Below are 24,517 nucleotides of genomic sequence, written 5' to 3' on the forward strand. Positions count from 1 at the left end.
GATATTTAAGAACATTACAAAGAGTAGTGAAAATACTACTAAAAATTAATAAATTAAGTAAAATCTTGGAAAAGTATCTTTAAAAATACCTAAATGGTAATCGAATATAGCTCTCTTACTTGTTTTACATAAAATTTACTAGTATTTTAGAATAATGTAAAAAGATATTAAAAATACTACTTTTTTTAAAAAGTACTAAATTAAGTAAAATCTTTAAAAATATATAAATAAATATACATTTTACTACTATTTGAGAATAGTATTAAAAATACTACTTTTTTAAAAAAGGTGAAAAAAGTAAAATTTTTTTAAAAAGCGTTTAAAATTCAGTAAAATCCAAAAAAAACAACTCAACAATTAAATACATAATCTAAACTAAATTTACTACTATTTAAGAACGTTACAAAAGAGTAGTAAAAATATTACTTTTTTAGAAATGACTAAATTAAGTAAAATCATGGAAAATATTAAAAAAATACCTAAATAATAATCAAATAATTTGTTATACATGCCATTTACTACTATTTGAGAATAATGTAAAAAAGTATTAAAAATACTACTTTTTTAAAAAAGTACTAAATTAAATAAAATCTTTAAAAATATATAAAATATTAAAAAAATATACATTTTACTACTATTTTAGAATAGTATTAAACTTTATTTAAAAATGTGAAAAAAAGTATTAAAAATTCTATTTTTTCAAAAGCGTATGAAATTTAGTAAAATCATAAAAAACAGCTCAAAACTTATTAAATACATGATCTAAACGAAATTTTCTGATATTTAAGAACATTACAAAAGAGTAGTAAAAATATTCTTTTTTTAAATATTACTAAATCAAGTAAAATCTTGGAAAAGATAAAAAATCTTAAAAAAAAATTACCTAAATAATAATAAAATAATTTTTTACATACAATTTACTATTTTTTAAGTATATTGTTAAAAAGTATTAAAAATACTACTTTTTTAAAAAAGTGCTAAATTAAGTAAAATCTTTAAAAATACATAAAAAATCAAGTAAATAAACGTTTTATAAGTAAATAAACGTTTTATTTACTACTATTTTAGAATAGTATTGAAAATACTACTTTTTTAAAAAAGTACAAAATTAGAGTAAATTTCAAAAAATAGTTCTCTAAATATAAAATATTAAACAAATATACATTTTACTACTATTTGAGAATAGTATTAAAAATACTACTTTATTTAAAAAATGTGAAAAAGTATTAAAATTTCTATTTTTTCAAAAGCGTACGAAATTTGGAAAAATCTTAAAAAAACAGCTCAAAACTTATTAAATACATGATCTTAACTAAATTTACAGCTATTTAAGAACGTTACAAAAGAGTAGTAAAAATATTCCTTTTTTAAATAATCTTGGAAAAGATAAAAAGTCTTTAAAAAATACCTAAATAATAATCAATGAATTTTTTTACATACAATTTACTATTATTTTAGAATATTGTTAAAAAGTATTAAAAATACTACTTTTTTAAAAAAGTGCTAAATTAAGTAAAATCTTTAAAAATACATAAAAAATCAAGTAAATAAACGTTTTATATAAATTTTACTACTATTTCAGAATAGTATTAAAAATACTACTTTTTTAAAAAAAGGTGCAAAATTAGTTTAAATTTCAAAAAATAGTTCTCTAAATTACTTTAAACATGTATTCTAATAAAATACAATTATTTAACTAAATTTCTATATCGTTGTTCACTACTGAGAATTTTGTTTACCACTAATTGTTATAAATTTGTTTGCATTTACCTACTGTACATTACCATTTATTTTTATTATGCTATTTTGCCTGTAAACTCTAAGACCTTTAGCTACTAACATTAGACATTAATATTTATCTAGTTTCATTACAAATCTCAAGAAAATTAACAAAGTTGAAAGAAAACATTAACATGAAAATAAAAATATAATACTCTTAAGAGTAAAACCTAACCATAACATAATGAAATTTAACAACATACATAGTTGTAAATAGTAACAAATACTTTTAATATAAACTAAAAAAACCGCAAAATTGATATACTCACTACAACCGCAAACTGGTGGTCAATAACCGACAACATTTTATATGGATGCCAGCGTATAATGCAGAGATGTGTGGACAATTTTTAGACAAATGTCTATATGGTGTTTACTGCTCATATATACTTATATACTCATTTATTTATTTTTTCTAGTATATATTAAAAACATGTTCGTACATGCATGTCTTCACATGTGTTAAGTTTTTAATATAACAAACACGTATACTATTACAAAATTCCAAAACATATATTCACACACTTGCATTTTGTATGTGAAAAAATAAACATAAAAACTACACAAATCTACCCACCGTCGAAACAACAAATAAAATAACAACATTATTTGCATATAAACAAATAATCAGCAAAATAGCAACAACAAAAGCAAGAGCAATAGCAACAGTATCAGTAATAAAACACAGTGGAATTAAGTAAAGTAATAGAAGAAAATTTCAAAATATTTACAGATTTGAAAAAAATTTTAAATTTTTTCGTATAGAAAACTGTCTTTTGTAAAGACTGTTTTCCTATACAAAACTGTATTTATGTTGAAATCAACTTTCCGTAGTTCTCAAATAACGTACATACATGATTCATACATCAAAATATCGGGAATTCTCCCGGCTCATTTGTTATTTAAAATCATGAAAATCGGTCCATAAATGGCTGATATATAAGCTGAAAATCGAGACAACCTCAATTTTTGGCCTATTTTTTATCTATATCTGGATTACTAAGTCACAAATATAGACAATATGGATATCTAACAAGTAAGAGCTATATTCTGCCGAATCTGATATACCATTCACCAAATTATACTTCAAAATACAAATTTTAAATATTTTTAGGTAAACAAAAATTTTTTTTTCCAAAGTTTTTTTTTGTAAAAATTTTTTTTTTCGAATTCTTTTTTTAATTTTTTTTTTTAAATTTCAAATTAATTTTTTTTCTTAATTTAAAATTTTTTTTTTGGTTTTTTCAATTTTTTTTTTGTGAAAAAAAAAATCGGTTTAAAATTTGACCTATTGTAGGTCCAACTTACTATGGTCTTATATACGTCGTTGCAAAGGTCTTTGAAATATCTATCATTAGATATCCATATTGTCTATATTAATGACTTAGTAATCCAGATAGATATACACACAGCCTCAAAAGTGAGTAAACACTAGAGAATTTTTTGATTTGTTTAAGATCATTTTAATCACTATAGTTCGATTTAAATTTTTTTTTTCAGAATCGAATCTATTATTCCACCCAATCTCCAACAAACCGAAACATTTAAATTTTAATCGATGGATAGATTTTAGGATTTTCATTATATTAAAAAAAAAATCATATAATTTTTGGTGTTTACTCACTTTTGAGGATCACTGTAGGTCAAAAATAGGTAAAAAATCGAGGTTGTCCTTGTTTTTTCCTCATATCTCAGCCATTTGTGAACCGATTTTGCTGATTTTAAATAGCAAACTTCTCGAAAGCATGTCTGACAGAACTATTGAAGATTTGGATGCCGAAGATATCTGGGTTCTACAGAAAATTGATTTCAACAGACAGACGGACAGACAGACAGACAAACGGACATTGCTATATCGAATCCGCTATCTATAAGGATCCAGAAAATATATACTTTATAGGGTCGGAAATGAAAAATGTAGAAATTACAAACGGAATGACAAACTTATATATAGCCTTCTCACGAAGGTGAAGGGTATAATAGTAATAGATATTTCAGTTATAGTCCATTGCAACGATGTATATAAGGCTATAGTAATTTGGATGTACAATGGATCAAAATCGGGAAAAATATTTTTTAACCCGAATTTTGTTTACCAAACAAATTTTCTTTTTATTTTTTTATAATTTTTATACCCTACACCATAGGGGAGGGTATAATGCGTTTGTGCAGATGTTTGTAATGTCCAACAATATTGGTCTAACACCCACCTTTAAGTATACCGATCGACTTAGAATCACTTTCTGAGTCGATTAAACGATGTCCGTCCGTCCGTCTGGCTGGTCGGCTGACTGTCCATGTAAACTTTGTGCGCAGAGTACAGGTCGCAATTTTGAAGATATTTCGATCAAATTTGGTACATATTATTTTTTCCACACAAGGACCAAGCCTATTGAAACTGGCTGAAATCGGTCCATTATTTCACCTAGCCCCCATACAAATGTCCTCTCGAAATTGCACTTTATCGGTCATAAATGTTTAATTTATATATGTATCTCCACAAATTCCGCTCCAAATAAGTTTTATATATAAAAAATTCATGTCACCTAATTTTGTTACGATCCGTCCATAATTAGTCATAGCTCCCATATAGACACGCTTCCGAAAATCAATTTAACGTGCATAAATCGCTTAAAAATGTTGGTATACACACAAAATTCAACATAGTTAACTTTAATATAGACATAAATCACACGACCCAATTTCATGGTGATCGGTCCATAATTGGTCATAGCTCCCATATAAGGTCCACTTCCGAAAATCACTCAAAAATATAAATTTTTGAAATTTTAAAAGCAACTTGTTTTTGCTCTTTTACTTAGTGTAGGGTATTATATGGTCGGGCTTGACCGACCATACTTTCTTAATAATTTGTTTTTTTTTACCTATTTCTCAAAGGTTTTAAAAAATGTTTCCCATCTGAAGTCATTGAGTTTAACACACCATCGTTTTCACTGTCTTTAAGTTTTCCTTATATTGATAACATCTGCTGAAAGCCTAGCTCCTGCTTTATTAATATTCCAAATTTTTTCTCCTTTACAGCTCCACTGTGCCTTCGACACCACAACTTAAAATTTCCATTTATATGTGAACACAATCACTAAAGCTAATATACAAATACATGCGGAATATTCACAACATTGAGAGTAAAATTGAAATAAACAATAACAAAAATCCAAACAAGAATTTTATGAGACAACAACAACAACATGTTAGAGCAACAACGCCAATCAAAACTAACAACATGTGAGTACTAAATTTAATGTATATTTTTGCATTAAACAGGAGAAAGGCCAGTAGGTTAAACGAATTGAATCTTTAAAAGAAAGGAAATCAATAAAATAGTTTTTAGTAAGAGATCTATTAGCTTCTTTTAACTTTATAGGATAGTTATTAGAGGCAATTGTCCATTAAAAAAGCTGTTTTAAAAGTGAGACTCAAAAACCTTTTACTTTTGTAAAGAGATGATCTCTTTCAGGTTTTTATAAGTTTCTCAAAAATTTAATTTTCTCCTAAGTCCTTGTTTTTTTTAGTACAACAAATTGCTCAATTTCAGCTTCATTGAAATTCCTTTCACAAACCATTTCAGACAAATTTGAAAACATAACTTGCTAATTTTGATCCAATTCTTGTAAACATCTGCATGTCAGCCATAGAGTTTCTAAATTTCTAAATGAATTTTAATGTTTTTTATTTGGTATTCCAAAGACGCTTACTATTTGCAGTAGTTGGCTTTTTAACATAAATTGTTTTAAGTTTGGTTGGAGTTGTGAGTTGTTTATGTCCTCACATAAATTCAACACTCTTTTAATTTCTAGGTTGATATAATTTAAGCCATTTTCTATATTTTTATGTTATTTTCCTACATATTTCAAAACTTTCCTTTAGATTACAAATAATTTATTTAGTTTAGTTTTTGTTATTTACTATTTATATTATTAACTTTGTGCAAAAAAAAGGAGTATATTGTTTAACAAAAAAGCTTAACTTTTAAATTGCATGTTGTGTTTTTGTGTTTAACTTTTTAATGTAAAATTTCAAACTATTTTTCTAATTTACTTTGGACTCAAAATAAATTAGTTAAACGTTCTGTATGTAATATTTAGAAATGTTCAAGTAAAACCCTAAAAATATTGAGCTATGTTTGTGTAAATCACTCTAACTTCCAAAATATAAAACCGAAAGTAATGAGTTTCAGCTAAAATATTTACCAATCTCCTGGGCAGTTTGGTATTAAAAATCAGCAAAATCGTTTAAGTAGAAAAAAAGTTATCTTCGAAAATGTGAAACAATTTAAGTTTGTTTGTGTAAATCACTCTCACTTCTGAAATATAAAACCAAAAGTAATGAGTTTCAGTTAAAATATTGGCCAATGTCTTAGGCAATTTGGTATTGAATATCAATAAAATAGTTTAAGTAGAAAAAAAGTTATATACGAAATTGTGAAATAATTTCAATTTGTTTGTGTAAATCACTCTCACTTCTGAAATATAGTACCGAAATTAATGAGTTTCAGCACGAATATTTATCAATGTCCTAGGCTGTTTGGTATTGAAAATCAGCAAAATCGTTTCAGTACAAAAAAAGTTATACACAAAATTGTGAGACAATATCTTAAACAAATTTGGTTATTTTATGAAATACTATTTTCAACATTGTTAATGATGTATATCTTGTTGTTGTAATGTGTAGATTATTTCGGATCAATAATGTTGTTGTTATTGTACAACAACATGCTTACATTAACATGAACTTAATGGGTGTTTGCTCGTATGTATGTTGAGACAAGTATAATTTCTGAAATTTTCTTTTGTATTTAAACTTGTTTTTGTCTAATTCCCCCTTCAGACTTTTTCTTCCATTCTAGTTAATTGCACAAAATTTAATGAAAATTAGATTTTAGTTTTGTACAGTCATCAATATGGAAGCGAGGGTGATTCTTGTAATTTTGTTGATTGGTGTAGAGTATTTAAGATCCGCTAAAGCCACTTTTAAAATTTAAAAATAATTTTATTTTTTTCTTTCCCATGCAAACTTTTTCTTGTATTAAAACTAGAGTTATGTGTTGTAGGGAGTTTGATGTTTTGGTAGTTTTTGAAATAAAATTCTATAGAAGTTATTTTTAATGTGAGGTTATATTTGAGCATTAGATGAATGTATTAAAAAACAAATAGAGGTTTTGTTATATAGAATGTAGAATTGAAAATAACTACAAAACCAAATAAATAAATTATATTTAAATTAAATGAATATAGCTGATTAAATCGTGATCTATTTGACTTTAACTAAAGTTCTTGGAAATATAATCTGAATTCAATGATCAACAAATAGTTTAAATTAGTAATCGGTATTTGCAGCAATAAAGGGCCGATTGCAATCAAAAACTACTTGTTGATTTTTATTATTTTTTAATAAATGTTTGGTACTTCTTAAAAAAAGTGTTTTTACTTTTTCCAAAAACTACTTTTAGTTATTTTTTTAAAAAGTATTTTTTTACTACCTTTTGTAAAAAAAATACTTTTTTGAACTTTCTTTAAACGTTATTTTGAGTGCATTTTTTTAGAAGTTATTTCTTAAAAGAACTATTGATACTATTTTTACTACTTTTCTTAAAAATTCATATTTAGTACATTTTAAACCTTTTCCTTAAAATAACCTTTTAGTATATTTTTCAAAAGTTATATTAGTACTATTTTAACTACTTTTTTGAAAAAGAGTTTTTTACAATTTTCAAAAAAATACGTTTAAGTAATCTTTCCAAAAAGTACTTTATAGTAGTTTTTCAAATAAGTAATTTTTCAAGAATTTATTTTTCATACATTTCCTAAAAAGTACTTTTTAGTACATTTCCTAAAAAGTACTTTTTAATACATTTCCTAAATAGTACTTTTTAGTACATTTACTAAAAAATCCTTAGTACTTTTTTAAAAAAGTACTTTTAGTACATTTCTTAAAAAGTACTTTTTAGTAAATTTCCTAAAAAGTACCTTTTAGTACATTTCCTAAAAAGTACTTTTTAGTACATTTCCTAAAAAGTACTTTTTAGTACATTTCCTAAATAGTACTTTTTAGTACATTTACTAAAAAGTGCATTTTAGTACTTTTTAAAAAGTGCATTTTAGTACTTTTTTAAAAAGTGCATTTTAGTACTTTTTTAAAAAAGTACTTTTTAGTACATTTCCTAAAAAGTACTTTTTAGTACATTTCCTAAAAAGTACTTTTTAGTACATTTCCTAAAAAGTACTTTTTAGTACATTTCCTAAAAAGTACTTTTTAGTACATTTCCTAAAAAGTACTTTTTAGTACAATTCCTAAAAAGTACTTAGTGGTTTTTCAAAAAAGTACTTTCCCTTAAAAGAACTATTTAGTACTTCATAGTAATTGTTCCAAAAGTATTTTTTTAAAGTACAATACTTTTAAGTAATTAGGTAAAAAAGTACTTTTAAGTAATTCTTACAAAAAGTACTTTAATGTCATTTTTTCAAAAAGTTTTTTTTTGTACTTTTTCTAAAACGTATTTTCTATCAAAAGTACTTTACATTTTTCAATAAAGTACTTTTAAGTAATTTTTCCAAAAAGTACTTTTAAATTATTGTTTCAAAAAGTACTTCTAAATTATTGGTACAAAAATAACTTTCAAATAATTATTTTCCAAAAAGTAGATTTTAGTAACTTTTTGAAAAAGTAATTTTTAGTACCTTTTTTATTATGTACTTTTAGTACTTTTTTTAATAATTTTCTCAAAAAAGTACATTTAAGTAGTTTTCCAAAAGTACAAAAAAGAGCTTTTCCTTAAATGAACTATTTAGTACTTTATAGTAATTGTTCAAAAAGTATTTTTTTTAAAGTACAATACTTTTTTTTAGGTAAAAAAGTACTTTTAAGTAATTCTTACAAAAAGTACATTAATGTAATTTTTTCAAAATGTTTTTTTTAGTACTTTTTCTAAAACGTATTTTCTTTCAAAAGTACTTTACATTTTTCAAGAAAGTACTTTTATGTAATTTTTCCAAAAAGTACTTTTAAATTATTGTTTCAGAAAGTACTTTTAAATCATTGTTTCAAAAAGTACTTTTAAATAATTTTTTCCAAAAAGTAGATTTTAGTACCTTTTTGAAAAAGTTGTTTTTAGTACCTTATTTGTTATGTACTTTTAGTACTTTTTTTAATACTTTTCTCAAAAAAGTACATTTAAGTAGTTTTCCAAAAGTACACAAAAGTGCTTTTCCTTAAATGAACTATTTAGTACTTTATAGTAATTGTTCAAAAAGTACAATACTTTTAAGTAATTAGGTAAAAAAGTACTTTTAAGTAATTCTTCCAAAAAGTACTTTAATGTAATTTTTTCAAAATGTTTTTTTGTACTTTTTCTAAAACGTATTTTCTTTCAAAAGTACTTTCCATTTTTCAAGAAAGTACTGTTAAGTATTTTTTCCAAAAAGTACTTTTAAATTATTGTTTCAAAAACAACCTTCAAATAATTTATTCCAAAAAGAAGATTTTAGTACCTTTTTGAAAAAGTAATTTTTAGTACCTTTTTTATTAAGTAATTTTAGTACTTTTTTAATATTTTTTTCAAAAAAGTACATTTAAGTAATTTTGAAAAAGTACATTACATATAGTAATTTTTCAAAAAAGTACTTTTCCTTAAAAGTACTATTTAGTACTTTATAGTAATTTTTCCAAAAAAAGTATTTTTTCTAAAAAGTACTTTTTTTTGTAATACATTCTCTCAGAAGTACTTTTTTCAAGAAAGTTCTTTTAAGCAATTCTTCTTAAGTAATTCTTCCAAAAAGTACTTTAATGTGATTTTTCCAAAAAGTTGTACTTTTACATTTTTAAAGAAAGTACTGTTACGTAATTTTTCCAAAAAGTACTTTTAAATTATTGTTTATAAACAACTTTCAAATAATGTTTTCCAAAAAGTAGATTTTTTTTTACCTTTAGTAATTTTGAAAAAGCAATTATAGTAATTTTTCAAAAAAAGTACTTTTTCTGAAAAGTACTATTTTGTACTTTGTAGTAATTTTTCCAAAAAGTATTTTTTTCTAAAATGTACTTTTAAATTATTGTTTCAAAAATAACAATGAAGTAATTTTTTCCAAAAAGTACTAAAATTTAGTTTTTAGTACTTTTAGAACTTTTTCAATACTTTTTTCAAAAAAGTGCATTTCAGTGATTTATAATAGTTTTTCAAAAAAGTTCTTTTAAGTAATTTTCCTTAAAAGTACTATTTAGTACTTTATAGTAATTTCTGCAAAAAGTATTTTTTTCTAAAAAGTACTTTTATTTAATTTTTCCAAAAAGTAGTTATTAGTACTTTTTCTAAATACATTCTCTCAGAAGTACTTTTTTTCAAGAAAGTACTTTTAAGTATGTAATTGTTACAAAAAGTACTTTTAGTCATTGTTTAAGCAAGGTTTCTGTCAGTAAATAATTGTTTAAAAAAAAGAATAATTTTAGGTACTTTTGACATGCTGCAAAAAGTACTTTCTTTTCAAATTCAATGTTTATTCAGAAATACTATATCCTGAATTTATACAAAACAATTTTGATTTTAATGAATTTTTAAACGTATTTTAAGTAAAAACCATTTTTGGTACTTTTTGATAAAAAAAAGTACCAAAAGAAGCTTTTTCTTTCAAATTCATAAAATAAGTGACAAAATTTAATTTCTGAATGTATAGAAAAATATAATATAATAATATAAAAAACATATTGGTACTTTTAATGGCACCCTTATTTATTATAATATAAAAAAGTTCTTCTATAAATTGTTATCCTCTCCCTTCTCTCATGTATATTTTACAAAATCCCTGAAGACCATTAATTTATTTAATAAAAAATAAACTTCCGCTACTACCTTTTCAATTTATACTTTTAATTTCCTTAATAAAAAATAATTGGAATTATTTATCAAGGCAATTAATTTAAAACTTTACAAAATACTTATTTAAGCAACATAAAAAACTCTAACCCTAGCTATAATACTTAAAATACAAAATAAATAAATATAATTTAACAAAAAACTACATTAAATATTAAACACTCAACACAAACCCTTATAAAAAACCTAAAAACTTATCTTACATTAAATTAATTTCTCAGAAAACAAAAACCAACTTGCTTAAATTGGCCAGCTCAAAACAAACAAAAAAAAATTATCTTAAACCACATTATTTAACAAATTAATGGTCAATTTTGGTTTAAATATTAGTAAAGATAAAACAAAAATGAAAATAAATAAACTTCAACTTAAAAAAGAAATTGTAATAAAATACTTAAAATATTACACAAATAACAATAATTTTAAACCAGAAATTGTTATTAAATCTTTTTCAAATCTATTTCCTCATTAAATATTTATGTTCTTTGTTTATCAAGGGAATATCCCTTGATAATTCCAATTCCAATTGCCGTAATTTAAAATTAAAATTTCAAATATATTACTTACGCAATTCTGATCTCTTACTGCAATCGATATTATAGGGCAAATCGCATTTCTCATCATTGGGACTGTAATCGTTAAATACCATGCCATCAGCGCATAATTTTTCAGTCGCCACACCATCACTGTAATTAATTTTTGGGGAGTTAGAAAGATACATAGTGATTAAATTAGACAGCATATCACATGTTAAAGAAATAAATATAGAAAAAACAATAAATGTAGATTAGAATTTGGTGACACACTAGTATCAGGGGTATACAAACACACAAATAATATATAGGTACACTAACACAGATATGGCTAATTAGAAACAATTGAATGTGCATTTGATGATGGTTTACACTAGCTGGTGATAAATATTTAATATGTGGCACAAACCTGTTTTATTCGTTTAAAGATTAAAATCAGCCTTTTAAAGCCCCCCAGAAAACTAACCCAAAATTTACACAAAAACTGTAATTTTACACAAAGTGTTTGATTTCATAAAAAAAATCAAATTTTACAAAAAAAGCTTAAATTTCAATTAAATTTTACACAAAAACTAATTTTACAAAAACACAAATATTACACAAAAACTGTAATTTTACACAAAATGTTTGATTTCATAAAAATATTCAAATTTTACAAAATGATTAAATTTCAATTACTATATGATGTAAAAAGCCAAATTTTACACAAAAACTAATTTTACCAAAAACACAAAAACTTTATTTTCACTCCAATACACTAAATATAACCAAACAAAAATATATTTCAGGCAAAAATAATGCACAAACACAAATTTTAAACAAAAACTAGAATTTAACGCCAAAATAACTAATTCGAAAAAAGTACGCCAATTTCACACCAGAACACTAATTTACAGAAACACTTAAATTGTACTTAAAAGCTCAAATTTTTCAGGACAAATCAAATTGCGCACCAAAAAAAGGGAATTTGAAACAAAAACGCTAATTTCGCATAAAAACATTAATTTACAGAAATACGTAAATTTTTACACAAAAACTCTAATTTCACACAAAAAACACAAATAAATGCATACCAGAAATGCTATTTTTTGAAAAATCTTAAATTTTACACAAACAACTCTAAATTTAAAATTGTGTAAAATTAGCGTCTTTTGAAAAAAAACATTAATTTACAGAAATACGTAAATTTTTATACAAAATCTCTAATTTCACACAAAAGACACAAATAAATTCATACTTAAATTTTACACAAACAACTCTAAATTTAAAATTGTGTCAAATTAGCGTCTTTTCAAATTCAAATTTTGTATGTAAAATCAAAATGTATGTTCTGTCAAAAACGCGTTATATTACTACTGCAATCATTAATTTTACACAAAATACGCAAATTTTACAAAAAATCGAATAATTTATAAAATTTTAAATCCAAATTAATTTGAAACGCTTATTTTATACTAAAACTCTGTAATTTAATAAAATAATTACACTTGTACACCAAAACTCAAATAATATAAAATTCCATTTTCACACCTAAAATTCAAAAGTCTTAAAAAAATACATACTATCATTTTACACCAGAACGAATTTAAAACAAAAACGTTAATACTATACAAAATTTTAATTTCTCACAAAAAAAAAAAAACAATAAATTTCAATAATTATTTAACTTAAAAATTTATATTTACTAATTTTACAGAAAAAATTAAATCAAAATTTAATTTCAAAAACATTAGTCTAAAATGCTAATTTATGACAAAATTTCCAATTACCCTTCAAGAAAACGCTTATTTCTCACAAATTTTACAAAAAAATTTAAATTTTACAAAAAAATTTAAATTTTACAAAAAAATTTAAATTTTACATAAAAATTTAAATTTTACATAAAAATTTAAATTTTACATAAAAATTTAAATTTTACATAAAAATTTAAATTTTACATAAAAATTTAAATTTTACATAAAAATTTAAATTTTACATAAAAATTTAAATTTTACATAAAAATTTAAATTTTACATAAAAATTTAAATTTTACATAAAAATTTAAATTTTACATAAAAATTTAAATTTTACATAAAAATTTAAATTTTACATAAAAATTTAAATTTTACATAAAAATTTAAATTTTACATAAAAATTTAAATTTTACATAAAAATTTAAATTTTACATAAAAATTTAAATTTTACATAAAAATTTAAATTTTACATAAAAATTTAAATTTTACATAAAAATTTAAATTTTACATAAAAATGTAAATTTTACATAAAAATGTAAATTTTACATAAAAATGTAAATTTTACATAAAAATGTAAATTTTACATAAAAATGTAAATTTTACATAAAAATGTAAATTTTACATAAAAATGTAAATTTTACATAAAAATGTAAATTTTACATAAAAATGTAAATTTTACATAAAAATGTAAATTTTACATAAAAATGTAAATTTTACATAAAAATGTAAATTTTACATAAAAATGTAAATTTTACATAAAAATGTAAATTTTACATAAAAAAATTCATAAAATAAAAAACGCAGAACTTCATAGAAACTTAATTTCACCAAAGAAAAAAAAAACGCTAAATTCATATCAAATACGCTTATTTTGCGTACAAATTCATATTTTTCTTAAAAACGCAAAGTTACGCAAACGTAAATTTACACAAAATTTTAATTTAAAAAAAAAACCCTAAATTTATTTCAAAAACGCAAATTTTATATGAAAATTAATATTTCTTTAAAAAAAATCTAATTTGACACAATTTATATGACACATAAAAATCTAAATTCATACCAAAAACTCTGGTTTTATACAACGCTATTTCAACATTAAAGGGCTAATTTTAAAACAAATGCAAAATTTAAAATTCAAATACAAAACGACTACAAATGGAAAAATTTAGATTTTTTCACTAAACGTTAATTTTACATCCAGCAAATAATTAAAAAAATCTAATTTGTAAAAAATTCACAAAAAAACGATAAATTCGTGAAAAATTCCAAATTTTATATAAAACTCAATTTACACTAAATTATCTAAATCTTTAGCGTTTTTGGTGAACAAAAATTTCTTGGAAAAACGATAAACTAATAATGCTAATTTTACACTAAAACGCAAATTTACACAAAAACTATAAAAACGCAGATTTTACGCTAAACCGGCTATTAGACATAATTTTACATAATAACGCCAAATTTACACAATCGGATGTTTTGATAGATAATTATGAATAAGTGAAAAAAAAGCAAAATTTTAATTTAGAAATGTGTTTGTCATTCTGTTCAATGATCAAATTGGAGAAATTAAGTCAATATCATAGATACTTTTAATTGTTCAATGGTTTTTTGTCTAGCTCTTTAAATATTTTTGAAATGATGTTACGTTGTTTTGCATTTTAGATGACAATATAAACACTATGTAAAAGGGCAAAAACATTTTTGTTTTAAAATTTCAATAATTTATATTTTTGAGTGATTTTCGGAAGAGGGCCTTATATGGGGCTATGACCAACTATGGACCGATCACCATGAAATTAGGTCGTGTGATTTATGTCTATATGAAAGTTTACTATGTTGAATTTTGTGAGTATACCAACATTTTTAAGCGATTTATGCACGTTAAAGTGATTTTCGGAAGCGGGCATATATGGGAGCTATGACTTATTATGGACCGATTGTAACAAAATTTGGTGACATGAATTTTGTATATATAAAACTTATTTGGAGCGGAATTTGTGGAGATACATTTATAAATTAAACATTTATGACCGATAAAGTCCAATTTCGGAAGGACAGTTGTATGGGGGCTAGGTGAAATAATGGACCGATTTCAGCCAGTTTCAATAGGGTTGGTCCTTGGGCCGAAAAAATAAAATGTACTAAATTTGATCGAAATATCTTCAAAATTGCGACCTGTACTCTGCGCACAAGGTTTACATGGATAAAAATTGTAATTTTACACTTTTAAACAAAAACGCTGATTTTACACCAAAAATTAGTTTTGACTCAAAAATCAAAATTTCTTAAAACGTTACTAATTTCATTAAAATTTAGTTTCAGAACATCGTTAATTTCTATCAAAAAATCCTTGACCTTCTACAAATTTCTTTAAAAAAAATAAAATTTCACACCGAATGGAAAATTTTACACAAAAAAAAACGTAAAATTCACGCAAAATGCTAAAACTCCAAATACGACAAATAAATACCAAAACCGTAATTATACACAATAGCAAACATAAAAATTGTAATTTTACACTTTTAAACAAAAACGCTGATTTTACACCAAAAATTAGTTTTTACGCAAAAATAAAAATTTCTTAAAACGTTACTAATTTCATTAAAATTTAGTTTCAGAACATCGTTAATTTCTATCAAAAAATTCTTGACCTTCTACAAATTTCTTTAAAAAAAATTCAAATTTTACACCGAATAGAAAATTTTACACAAAAAAAAAACCGTAATTATACACAAAAGCAAACATAAAAATTGTAATTTTACACTTTTAAACAAAAACGCTGACTTTACACCAAAAAATCAGTTCTGACTCAAAAATAAAAATTTCTTAAAAACTTTACTAATTTCATTAAAATTTAGTTTCAGAACATCGTTAATTTCTATCAAAAAATCCTTGGCCTTCTACAAATTTCTTTAAAAAAAATAAAATTTCACTCCCAATAGAAAATTTTACACAAAAAAAAACGTAAAATTCACACAAAATGCTAAATCTCAAAATACGATAAATAAATACCAAAACCGTAATTATACACAAAAGCAAACATAAAAATTGTAATTTTACACTTTTAAACAAAAACGCTGATTTTACACCAAAAATTAGTTTTTACGCAAAAATAAAAATTTCTTAAAACGTTACTAATTTCATTAAAATTTAGTTTCAGAACATCGTAAATTTCTATCAAAAAATCCTTGACCTTCTACAATTTTATGAAAATTATGCCAGTGTAAACTCTGCTTATCCAAATATTTCATACATTTTGCCAACTACACTAATAAATTACTGTGCAAAAATGTTACTGAATGTGTATGTGTGTGTGATTTTCTAAATCTCCAAACACACATATTAAATATTTTCTCTTACATACACACAAAAACATTCACACACTCCTAGTAAGTACATACATCCCCAGGGGGCGTATGTGAAATGGAGATTTCAAAGGTAATTCTACATTTAATTGAGTGTTTCTTTTATTTTAGTGTGTGAGAGTGTTGTTTCCCCTTGTTACATCACTCGCTCTGCTGTAGCTCTGGGTTTATAGAGATTTTTTGTTGTTGTTGATGTTGTTGTTGTTTTTACATTTAACGCTGGGGGAATTTTCTTAATGTGTTTTTACATCATTTAAACTCTAGTAAATGCAGGGGTGGTAGAGTGAGAGTGTCTATGGCAAATTTTGTGTATTAAATAATGTTGTGTGTGTGTTTATTAAGAAGTGCTTAGGGATTTAATGATTTTACACAAATACTCTAACAAATAAACTTATACATTTCTAAACAAGGTAATTTTTTTTGTGTTCTTGTTGTTGTTAATTTTGCTATTGGCTTTGCTTGTGTTCGGTTTATTAATGTCCTTAATTTGAAAAAGTGTTAAAGTAATTATATTTTATTAAGTGTCAACACAAACATAATTGACAGCCAAAATAATTTGTAATAGAGTCTGGGAGTGTGCTTAACAGGCATTTGAAGGGAAATTGCTTAGGAAATATGTAAACAATTTAAGGAAATTAATTCTTTTTAATATAATTAATGTTTTCTCTTTTTGTTATAATGAATAAAAATGTATACTTACACACAAGCATAATATTTATCACATTGCTCATCGCTGGGAAAGAAACCAATGGGCTCGGGACACTGTTTGGTGGGCTTGTAATCCTCTGCTACTGGTGGTGGATCGGTGGGTCTTTTGGGTAAATGCCTTTGGGAGTGTGGATGACCGGCACCCGCTCTAAAGCCGGGACGTTGGGCCACAGTGCAACCTTAAAAGAAAATCAATAAAAAATTATATATTAGAAATTTATGGGAAATAAACATGAACTAGGAAATTGAAATTATATTTTTAGTAAACACGTCATTTGTTGCAAGTGTTGAGTTACACAATAAATATGATTTTATATATTTTTTTTTAGTTTTTTCATTTTTCTCAATTCTCTGATGATATAAATTATGAAACGGAAATGTGATTTATAATTTTTGTAAGCCCTACACAAGTGTTTTAGGACTTAGTAAAGAGTTTGAAACAATAATTTCATATTAAACTAAGGGCCTCATTTTATAAAACGAAACGACAAACGTTAAACAAATTTTATATGGAAAATATTCAAGTTTCAAACCCTTTCCCCAGTATTCTTCATACAAATTGCTTACGTTTCGGAACGCTTCGTTTTACAAAATGAGGCCCTAAAAGAAATTTTCAATTTTTTTTTAATAAATTAGGGAAATTTAGAATTTTCAAAAATTCGAACTTAACTTCGAAGTTATTATTTTTAGCCAAAAATAATTAATTTAGCTTTTTTATAGTAAACAAAAGCATTATTTTGTATTTTGACAAGTTTTAAATTTTGGAAAACAAATAATTCCAAATAATAATTTCAAATTCTTTAATATTTAGCATGAGTATTCAAAATATTATTTTGTTTTAGAATATTTGCAAAAATTCCTAATTTATTTAACTTTATAACAAATTTGTGTAATTTTTTGAAATAGAAAAAATTTAATTTTTAAATTTTTACAAAATTTAAATTTTCGAACATAACTAATTTCAAGAAAAAATAGTCGAATTTACATTTTTCCTTATTATTTTGCATAGTCATAAAATTTTTTATCATTTTATCTTAATTTCGAAAATTCGAACTTGATTTCGAAATTCAAATTTATGTTCGAAAATACTACTTTTAGCTTGTTTATTAAGAAAATAAAGATATTTGTTTGTTTTAAAGAAATTTACACATATTTTCGATGTTCGAAAAAAGCAATTTTAAATTTTCGTTTCATTTTGTCAGGTTTTCAATGTTCGAACATAAACAATCACATGAAAAACTAATCAAATTTAATTTGTATGGTATAATTTAGCTTAAATATAAAACTGTAAACTTTTTAGCTTAATTTCGAAAATTCGAACATGATTTCGAAATTTGAATTTATATTCGAAAATACTACTTTTAGCTTGTTTATTAAAGAAATAACGATATTTGTTTGTTTCAAAGAAATTTACAATATTTTCGATGTTCGAAAAATGCAATTTTAAATTTTCGTTTAATTTTGTCAGGTTTTCAATGTTCGAAAATAAACAATCACATGAAAAACTAATCAAATTTAATTTGTATGGTATAATTTAGCTTAAATATAAAATTTTAAACTTTTTAGCTTAATTTCGAAAATTCGAACATGATTTCGAAATTTGAATTTATGTTCGAAAATACTACTTTGAAAATAAAGATATATGTGACATCTTACATTTTATCGATGTTCGAAATAAGCAGTTTTTAATGGTTTGCTTAATTTTTTTAACATTTTGCCATATTTTCAAGTTCGAAAACAAATAAACACAAGAAAAACTGGTGAAATTTAAATTTTTTGTACTATTTAGGTGGAATATTAGAATTGTAAACATTTTAGTTAAATTTCGAAAATTCGAACTTGATTTCGAAATTTGTATTTATGTTCGAAAATACTATTTTTTGCTTGTTAGTTATGAAAATAAACATATTTGTTTGTTTCAATGACATTTACAATAATTTTCGATTTTCGAAATAAACAATTTTAAATTGATTGTTTAATTTTTCAACATTTTGCCATATTTTCAATATTCGAAAACAAATAAACACATTAAAAACTGGTTAAATCTACATGTTTTGTATTATTTAGCTGGAATATTAAAATTGTAAACATTTTACCTTAATTTCGAAAATTCGAACTTGATTTCTAAATTCGTAAATACTATTTTTTGCTTGTTGGTTATTATAATAAAGATATTTGTTGGTTTTAATCACATGATCACTTATTTTGAATATTCGAAATGAGCTGTTCCCAATGTTTTGTTTTATTTGTTAATATATTTTCAGGGTTTCAATGTTCGAAAATAGCTAATCACAAGAAAAACTGCTAAAATGTACATTTTTGGTATTATTTATCTGGAATATTAAAATTGTAAACATCAAGTTCGAAAATTCGAACTTGATTTCGTAATTCGAATTTATGTTCGAAAATTCTACATTTTGCTAGTTAGTTATGAAAATTAAGATATTTGTTGGTTTTAATCACATGATCACTTATTTTGAAATAAGCTGTTCTCAATGTTCGAAAATAGCTAATCACAAGAAAAACTGGTAAAATTTAAATTTTTGGTATTATTTAGCTGGAATATTAAAATTGTAAACATTTTAGCTAAATTTCGAAAATTCGAACTTGATTTCGAAATTCAAATTTATGTTCGAAAATTCTACTTTTAGCTAGTTAGTTATGAAAATGAAGATATTTGTTTGCTTCAATTAGCATTTTGAAAAGTTTTCAATGTTCGAAAGTAAGAATAGAAGATAAAATTTTCTGTATTTTATCGCATAATCATTAAAAATGTTTAGCCTAAATTTTCAAACTTGATTTCGAAATTTGAATTTATATTCGAAAATATCTAAGTTTAATTTTTTTACTATGATAACAAAGTGATTTGTAAATTTGTGTTCATTTTTACATGTTTTGAATTTTCGAAATTAAAAATTTTGAAATTTTTACTTTGTACTGTATTTTATTTTGTGATTATACAAATTTTTAACTTTTAGCTTAATTTAGAAAATTCGAAATTTCAATTTATGTTCGAAAATTCTATATTTTCCTTCATTATTATGAAAACAGAGAATTTTGTTAATTTTGTTGTAATAGTTACATAATTTCTATTCTCGAATTTATGAAATTTTAAATTTTCAATGTTCGAAAATAAAAAATCACAAGAAAGTCTTTTTTCTTCATTGTTTTGTTTGCATTTTAGTTTAATTTCGAAAATTCGAACTTAATTTTGAAATTTCAATTTATATTCGAAAATGCTTTATTTTACTTCATTATTATGAAAACAAAAGAATTTGTTAATTTTAGGTTAATTATTCCATAATTTCCATGGTCGAAATTATATTTTTAAAATTTTTCAATGTTTGAAAATAACAAATCACAAGAAAAACTGGTAAAATTTACTTTTTTCTTCATTGTTTAGCTTGAACATGATTTTTTTTGCATTTCAGCTTAATTTCGAAAATTCGAACTTAATTTCGAAATTTCAATTTATGCTGGAAAATACTTTATATTGCTTTTTTATCATAAAAACAAAGAGATTTGATATTAAATATAGTTTTTTTCTGTATTTTAACGCACAAGTAACAAAATTTTAACTTTTTAGCACAATTTCGAAAATTCGAACTTAATTTTGAAATTTCAATTTATGCTGAAAAATACTTTATATTGCTTTTTTATCATTAAAGCAAAGAGATTTGCTATTAAATATAGTTTTTTCTGTATTTTAACACATAAGTACGAAATTTTTAGCACAATTCCGAAAATTCGAACTTTATTTCGAAATTTCAATTTATTCAATATTGTTTATTTCTCCATACTATTAAGAAAACAATGAGCATTTTTTATTCAGTAACCTTTTTACATATTTTGCATTTTTTAATTCAAAATTTTTCGAATATTCGAACTAAATTGTGCAATTTTTGATTTAATTAAATAGTATTATCAAAATTTCAATTTGTTCCTCTCTTTAGATTTGATTTGTTTTATATTTTATTCAAAAATTCAACGAATTTTTATACATACTTATTTCAAAATTATTTTATTGTAAATATCTTAACTTTATTTCGTTTCAAAATTCTTTTATATTCCAACTTTAACTATATGTGTAGAGTCCTTAAAATTCTTTAAGCTGGTATCAAAAATTCTTCTTTTGTTTTGTTTATATTCTTTACAAACTGTGTAACACATGTCAAGTATAACAATATGATCCTTTAAAAGTTATCCCGGTTTTTTTTTTCTTTGTTTGTTTGTAAATAGAATTCATACATTCATATACATACATATGTATACATAAATATGTTTGTATGGAGAAAAATACAATTACAGTGTTCAACAGCCACTGTTACAATTTCTCTACCACTGTCACGTTATTTATTATTTACTGCACCGAAAAAAAATTGCTACTGTTATTTATATAAAAGAAAAATAAGCTAAAAATGCAACAAACACAATATAAAGTTGAAAGTGTCAGTATGTCAGTGTATAAAAATCAAATACAGTGAAACCGTTAAAGATTGAAAAAAAAACATTTTAAATATTATAAAAAAAATTCATGAATTTTTAAAAGTTTTTATTATTATTTTAAAAAGAATATTTTTTTTTCTAAAAATTTTTTAAATATAAAATTTACCTCTAGGGAATTTTTATAGGTTTAAATCTAATCAAATTTAAAAAAAGCCCTTAAAATTAAAATATCCCTCTAAGGGAATTTTTTTAAAAAAAGAAAATTTAGAAAAAGTTTACAAATTCGTTTTAAAAGTTATATTTTTGTTTTAAAACAAATAAAATTTAAAAAAAATCCTTAAAATTAAAATTTTCCTCTAAGGACATTTTTTTAAAAAATTTAGAAAAATTCGTTTTAAAAGTTATATTTTTGTTTTAAAACTAATAAAATTTAAAAAAAAATTCTTGAAATTAAAATTTCCCTCTAAGGAAATTTTTTTAAAAAAGGGAAATTTTGAAAAATATTTCCAAATTTGTTTCAAACGTTATATTTTTGTTTTAAAAATAATAAGAATTTTGAAAATTACCTTAAAATAAAATTTCCCTCTAGGGAATTTTTTATTAAAAAGGGAAATTTTTAAAAGTTTTCCAAAGTTGTTTTGAAATATATTTTTTTTTTGTTTTAAAAGTAATAACAATTTAAAAAAATTCCTTAAATCTAAAATTTTCCTCTAAGGGAATTTTTTTAAATGAAGGGAAATTTAGAAAAATATTTCCAAATATGTTTTAAATGTTATATTTTGGTTTTAAAAGTAATAATAATTTAAAAAATTCCCTTAAAAACATAATTTCCCCCTAAGGGAAATTTTGTTGGTTTTAAATCTAATCAAATTTAAAAAAAACCCTTAAAATTAAAATATCCGTCTAAGGAAATTTAAAAAAAAAGAAAATTTAGAAAGAGTTTACAAATTTGTTTTAAACGTGATATTTTTGTTTTAAAACTAATAAAATTTAAAAAAAACGTTAAAATTTCACTCTAAGGAAATTTTTTTAAAAAAGGGAAATTTAGAAAAATATTTCCAAATTTGTTTTAAATGTTATATTTTTGTTTAAAAATAATAAGAATATTGAAAATGACCTTAAAAATAAAATTTCCCCTTAGGGAATTTTTTATTAAAAAGGGAAATTTTGAAAAGTTTTCCAAAGTTTTCCAAAGTTGTTTTGAAATATATTTTTTTTTTGTTTTAAAACTAATAAAATTTAAAAACAAATCCTTAAAACTAAAATTTCCCTCAATGGGATTTTTTAAAAAAAAAAGGGAAATTTAGAAAAATGTTTCCAAAATTTGTTTTAAACATTATATTTTTGTTTTAATGGTAATAATAATTTAAAAATTTCCCTTAAAAACATAATTTCCCTTTAAGGAAATTTATTTATTAATAAGGGAAGTTTTTCAAATTAAAAAATTTTTTTCTGAGAGAAGAATTTTTTTAAAAATTGTATTAATTTATTTTTAATGTATTATTATTGTTTAAAAATTAAACAAAATTTAAATAATTCTTTAAAAATAAAATTTCCCTTTTAGGAAATTTTTTATAAATAAGGAAAATTTTTAAATAGTTTGAAAATCATTCTTAACTTTTCATTCATGTTTCAAAAACGAAATTTTTTATATAAAATTCTATAAAAATAAAAAAGGGAATTTTTTATTTTAAGAAAAAATTATAAAAAAATTTTTGAAAAATAAAACTTCCGTCTAATTGGGCCCATACACAACACCATCATTATTGAGCAATGAAGTGATTGTGCAATTAAGCTTGAAGCACACATTACTCCAGCATGCTGGTACAAAATTAATTTTTTATCAAAAATTTTGTGGAAAAGTTTGTAATGAATAATGATAAACAAAAACGAAAAATGATAAAAAAAAAACGTGTTTGCATGAAGAAATGATTAGAAAACAAAGGAGAACTAGGACACACTAAACTTCTAAAAGAAGATGGTACATTTTTCTTCTCTGGAACGTTCCTGATCTTCCAAAAATGAAGTTTATCGTAATACCACAACGAAGACTCCAAAACATCATCTGTTCCTGCAGTATTCGAAAATCGTTGATTTTTTTTACCATTCTTGCTCTTGGCCCACATCTTTCAATTGTTCTACCATTTTATTGTAGCATTGTTTTTTTAATTCATATGCAAGGCATTGTTTTATAAACTTCGATAAATTCTCCCCAAAATATTTTTTTTCTTTGGCATTCATATTTTTTTTTTTTATTTTTTGATGTTTATGTCTGACGATTTAAATTTTATGATCTAATTTTACAACACACGATTCAATCAAAAAAATATCAAACTATTTTTGATAAAGCACCAGCAGCTGGTACAATCACACCACAAGCTCATACACGATCAATCAGCTGGCACAATCACTTGATTGCATGGGCCCTATAAGAGAATTTTTTATTATTAGAAAAATTTAAAACAAATTTTGATATTCAATTTGTTTTAAAAATTATATTTTTTTGAAAAATTTCTTAAAATAAGAATTTCCCTCTAAGGAAATTTTTAAAATTTAAAGAAATTTTTTTGAAAATTCAAAATTTTACCTTTAAAAAATAAAATAAGGAAATGTTATTCAAACAAGGGATGTTTTGTTTAAGTTTATTAAATATTAAGTCCTTTTTGTAATGATTTTACTGTTTATTTATTTTTTTTTTCAGCAACTCTTTTCTTTTGTTGTATTTATTTCCTTGATTTCTATCTAGTTGAAATTTCTATTTTATATAATTTTTTTTTTTACTTTATTTTCCAAAAAAAAAATATATTTTATTCTTTGCTATTGCACAATTTTTGGTATTTATTTTGTCTTTATTTTTACAATGTGACATTACAAGGGCTTGTTTTAGTTGTTTGATTCTTAAGTTAGATTTAATTGTTTTATTTATTCTTTACAACTACTATTCATTATAGATGTCAATTGAAAGACTTTTTAATTTAACCTAAGTGACAATAATTTAGAAATTGTTTTAAAATTTTCAAAACCAATAAATACATAGTTTTGAAATGTGTCATTAAATTAATT

General features: G+C 22.9%; 1 protein-coding gene across 1 annotated transcript in view; it reads right to left on the reverse strand.

The window, feature by feature from the left end:
- obst-B (obstructor-B) overlaps positions 1-24,517 on the reverse strand; it is a 61,475-nt gene that overhangs the window by 17,528 nt on the left and 19,430 nt on the right. Inside the window, exons 2-3 of the mRNA XM_065500082.1 lie at positions 17,001-17,187; positions 11,234-11,352 (exon numbers count right to left, since the gene is read on the reverse strand). Of these exons, the coding sequence (XP_065356154.1) occupies positions 11,234-11,352; positions 17,001-17,187 (306 nt within the window). The remainder of the gene's footprint in view (positions 1-11,233; positions 11,353-17,000; positions 17,188-24,517) is intronic.

The sequence above is a fragment of the Calliphora vicina genome, chromosome 2, assembly GCF_958450345.1.
Source record: "Calliphora vicina chromosome 2, idCalVici1.1, whole genome shotgun sequence".
NCBI lineage: Eukaryota > Metazoa > Arthropoda > Insecta > Diptera > Calliphoridae > Calliphora > Calliphora vicina.